Source organism: Vidua macroura, chromosome 2 (assembly GCF_024509145.1).
Source record: "Vidua macroura isolate BioBank_ID:100142 chromosome 2, ASM2450914v1, whole genome shotgun sequence".
NCBI classification, from domain to species: Eukaryota; Metazoa; Chordata; class Aves; order Passeriformes; family Viduidae; genus Vidua; species Vidua macroura.
In genome coordinates this window covers 46,317,834-46,322,598 of record NC_071572.1, presented here as the reverse complement: position 1 = coordinate 46,322,598, position 4,765 = coordinate 46,317,834, and the positions used below count along the sequence as shown (strand labels likewise).

Genomic DNA, 4,765 nt, shown 5'->3' with positions numbered 1-4,765 from the left:
CTGCAATGTGTGCAGCAGAGGCGGTGACAGCAGCGGCAGCAGCATGAGATTCACAGTATTAATAAAGGGATTCACCGCCTCGTTAGGAAAAAAAAAAAAAAAAAAAAAAAAAAAAAAAAGGGGAGGGAGAGGGGAGGAGGGAGGAGGTAGTAGGCAGGAAACTTCTGTGTGTTATTTACATCGGGAAAGGGGGGAAAGAAGGGTGTTTGTGCCTCTGCCTGTGAATGAATGAGAAAAAGGAAGGGAAGGAAAGAAAGGCAGGGAGGGAGGGAGGGAGGGACACACACACAGAGCACTGAAAGGAGGCTCTGTCCCCTAAAGCCAAGTAACCCATTTGCAAGAATTGGATGCTGGAAAAATGGTGAGGACCCGGAGTTGAAAACATTTTCACTTTAATACTGAAAAAATATGCCATTATAAAATCCTCGAATAGAATTAGTAAGTTTCACTTGCTTCCTCAGTTCTGTTTTCCTCAAGTTATAGTAAGATTTACAACAGCACAGAATTTTCTACCATTAAACTTTGCAGCCTAAGCGCTAGAGTGACATTAATTGGTCATGCTTAACTGCCTTGGATTTTTTTTTTTTGTATGTTTACACTGATACCATAATAGAAATCAAGGGTACTAATTTTTACATTCAGATGGAAAGGCAATACTGATTATGTATATTGAAAAAGAAGAGAGAGAAAACAAAACCAAAGCCTACCCTCCCCACCTCCCCTGAAAAATGAAACACAACCCATTATCAACAAAGCAAACCTCTCCCAGCAAAGTAATTCCCACCTAGACATAAAATTAAAAAGAAAATTTAAAAAATCCAATGAGAATATTCATGCAACTATGTCTTAAATAAAATCTTTACAATTTTGTTCCACAGTAAAAGTACGATCTCTACTGCCTATTGATCACACAAAAAAAAAAAAAAGGCGAAATGGCACTTTTTATTATTATACTGTATTTCGTATATAGAAGGTTTGATACGAAGGGACTTATCAGGTAAGAGGGATGATGGTGTGAACTAGACGCTGCTTCCAGTTGGGGGCTGGAGCGTCCCTGGGGTGCGTTGTATCCATGCGAGCCATGCAGCACTTTTTTTTTTTTTTTTTTTTTTTTTTTTTGTCCATTTGTCTGTTTGTTTCAGAATCGCAGTCATTTATTTACATTACATTCATGCCTTCGTGCAACTTTCCACTCCTGCTTTGCCGTCAGGAAGAGGCCACCACCAGTCCTCTGATCCTCTCATTTTCCCGGCCTCTTGGAAAGGGGTCGGTCCACAAGGGAAGAGGGCAAAAAAGCAAATCAAACCCCAACACGATTGAACAAAAGCCCAACAAAACCAGGAGCCGTGTTTCGCCCTGCCAGAGCCGAGGGAAGCTGTTCCTCGTCTGTCTGTCGCTGCTCCGGCTGCGCACGGGCGGGGGATGTGTGCACCGCGCCGGGCTGCGCAGCGCTGCAGGGATGCGCTCCGGCGCCGGGCTCCCCCCGCCGCCCACTGGGCCTCGGCGCTTGCTATAGGGGTCGTGAGGAAGGGCGTGCGTGCGTGTGTCTGTTTCTCTTGTCACAAAAGGTAGCAGCGGAGGTGCAGAGCTGTCCCCGGCCGGCGCGTGAAGGGCCGGTCCCGGGTGGCGGCCGCCCCCGCCCCGCCCGCCGCCTCAGTCCGACAGGGAGTGGGAGCCGCAATCGTACACCCTGTGGGCCCCGTCGGCGCTGTAGGGCCCGTTGTGCCAGTAGGACGAGTCGCAGACCGTCTGCAAGGAGTTGATTTCAGATGCAGAGGAGTTGGCATCCCTCCTCTTGGACCTCTTTCTGTTCCTCAGGATGAAAACCAGCATGCCAACCACTGTGAAGGCAGAGGTCACAAAAACCAGCAGAAGCCCTGGCACTAGCACTGAAATAGAGACCCGGCTGGTCTCCAAGTAGGAGTTGGAGTGAGTACCTGTCTCTGTCAACCCGGTGCTGTTTTTGTTAGAAGTTAATGTGGGAGAGATTTTTAACTGAGGGCAAATCACATCATTGGAGAGAGACTCGAAATCCTCCTTGAAGAAATCTTCAGGGGACTCACACCTCAGGTCACTCATAATCACCTTGGGGCGCAGCATCTCTGCCCACTGTTTGAAAGGCACGATAGGGCAAGTACAGTCCCATGGGTTGCCGTGCAGGTCGATCTGGGTGATGGAGGTGAGCTGGTCCAGCACCCCCGCCACCGGGAGGTACATGAAATAATTGTTGTGTATGCTCAGCTTGGAAAGCGAGACCCCGGCGAACACATCTACTGGGAGAGACCTCAGCAGATTGTTGTTGAGGATGAGGACTCTCAGTTTGGGCATCGCATTGAAGGTGCCAGGCATGATCATCTGGATCCCATTAAACTCCACGTTCAGATACTCCAGGTTTTGCAGCCCAGCAAATTTCTCCCGGGACAGGGTGTCTAGGTAATTGCTATCCATGTAGAGCCATCGGAGATCAAAGAGGTTCTTGAAGGTGTTGTTCTCAACGGTGGCAATGTTGTTGTTGCCCAGATCGAGTAAATTAAGTTTTCGGTAATCCAGAAAGTGGGATTTCCTGATGGTGTGTATTTTGTTGTCTCTCAGAAACAGCTCCTGTACATGGGAAGGCTTGGGCTTCAAATCCACCAAGCTGCTCACATTCCTATCATTGCAATTAACCTTTAAACCTGAGCCAGGGATCTGATCACAGCTGCAGATGTGCGGGCAGGAAAAGGTAGTGGGTAGTTTGCTCTTCGCACTCACTGTCGACACAGCAGCAGTGGGTTTGGTCTTGATTTGCCAGTTGACAGGAATCTTTGTACCTCCGTTTGGAGCAGATCCTGGCGTGGCAGGGTCTTCTTTGCCATGTGTTTTAAAGGGGGTTGGAATGGGACCAGGATCGCAGGTTTCTTCTTCAGCAGGGGGAGCAGCTAGGCTGGAATCTACTCTGTTCTTTTTACACAGCTCCTGCTCTGTGGTCTCATTTAAATCTTTGCCCTGCAACCTAGTGGGAGCTTCACAAATCACTCTGCCTATCAAAGCGTTTTTAGGTATGTTTTCCAGCCATTCTTTCAATGACAGCAGATCGCAAGTGCAGTCCCAGGGGTTATCCTCTAGCAGGATTTCAGCAATGCCTGGGATCTGCTCCAGGACCTCCTCATAAGGCAAGGTTTTAAGACGGTTTCCCCGGAGGTCGAGGTGGGTGATCGGCACGTACTGAAACACGTTGGGGGGCAAGGTGCTGATGAGATTGTCATTTAAAATCAGCACCTCTAGCTTGTTTAAATCCCTAAATGCTCCCGGGTCAATATCCCGCAACAGATTAAAATCTGCCTGGAGGTATTCCAGATCGTCCAGCCCCAGGAAAGTCTGCTTCCTGAACGATTTGATCTTGTTGTTGTTTATGTGCAAGCGTTTCACCAGCTGCAGCCCAAGGAAAGCCCCAGGAACAATCTCATGCAAACCGTTGTTTTCCATGTGCAAACTGACCGCATTGTAAAAGTTAGCAAACTCATTAGGGAAAAGTCGAGTCAGGGAATTGCCATGCAGGAATAAATGGTAGAATTGGGAAGTTGGGGCGGTGAAATGTTGCAGGCTGGTAAATCCCTTTTTCTCACAGTCTACGTGCAAATCCCCTTCTATCTCGTTGCAGGCACAGATCTTCTCTTTGCAAACGTCCCCTGTAACGTTTCCAGCAGCAAAACAAAGAGATGTCTCCAGCAACAGAATCCAAAGCAGCATTTTTAAACCGAGCAATTCATTCCCGATCTCATCACAAAGTAACAGCAACCATCCTCCTCACATGGAAAGCAATTCCAGTTCATTCAATACATTAAATGTCCGAACCACCAGCAAAGGGAGAGGAAAAAAAATGTGTGTGGGGGAGCAAGGAGGGTCGGCGGAGGGGGGGGGATGCTTTCGTTTCTCCTCTCCTTTCTCCCCCCCACGTACAACTGCAACAGCCCAGATTCCAGTCAGTAATTATATCCACAAACTATCCAGGCACGTACTGCAAGGCAGGCGAAAAAAATAAAAAAAGTAGAAGGAAAAAAATCCCCCTCCTCGCTCGCCCTCCCTAACGCCTGCCGGGCAGCTAAGTGGAGGTCTGCCGGCCGGGCTGGCTCACCGGCACGGTGCTGCTGGCCCTCGGCCGCCGCTGCATGTTAGGGAGGCGCGGGCGGGAGCGCGGCGCTGGCCGCGGAGGCTGCGCGGTGCGCGGCTCCGCGCGGACTGACCTTGCCGCGCGGCGGCGGAGCCGCGCTCCTCGCCCGCCGCCCGCCGGGCGCTGTCCAGCGCCGCGGTGCTGAAAGCGCCCGCCCCAGCCTAGGCTCTGCCCGCCGAGCCGCCGCCGCTGCGCCGCGCCTGCCCCTGCTGCTGCGGTGCGCGGCTGCCCATGCCCGCCGGCGGCCGGAGCCTGCCGCGGGGCCGGGGCCGGGGCAGGGGCCGCCTGCCCGCCCGCCCGTCCGCCCGCGCCTCGCCTCGCCTCGCCCTGCCGGCAGCGCTGCCTCCCCTCCTCGCTCCCTCGCTCTCTGCCTCGCTCGCTCTTTCCTTTTTCTCCTGCTGCTGCCGAGCCGCACGCTCGCACACACTCACATGCACGCAGAGGGAGAGTTGCTAAGAGGCTCTGCTCGTTTCAACCTGGTGCACACTGAAAGATCTGACACCCTCTGCTGAGCTGCAGTGGCAAAAATCCATCTGCTGAGGGAATGCTGGAGAAGAAAAAAAAAAAAATCAATCCACGTACAGGGCAAGCGTTAAAAACACTGGCATTAAAAGC

The 4,765-nt window shown here is 51.5% G+C and overlaps 1 protein-coding gene across 1 annotated transcript; it reads right to left on the bottom strand.

Annotated features, from left to right (window-relative positions):
• Nucleotides 1-375: 375 nt before the first annotated feature.
• SLITRK1 (SLIT and NTRK like family member 1) lies at nt 376-4,196 on the bottom strand. Its single transcript, XM_053971444.1, has one exon. It carries the CDS (start codon nt 3,727-3,729, stop codon nt 1,654-1,656), a length of 2,076 nt encoding a protein of 691 aa, XP_053827419.1. The 5' UTR covers nt 3,730-4,196; the 3' UTR covers nt 376-1,653.
• Between the last annotated feature and the right edge of the window lie 569 nt (nt 4,197-4,765).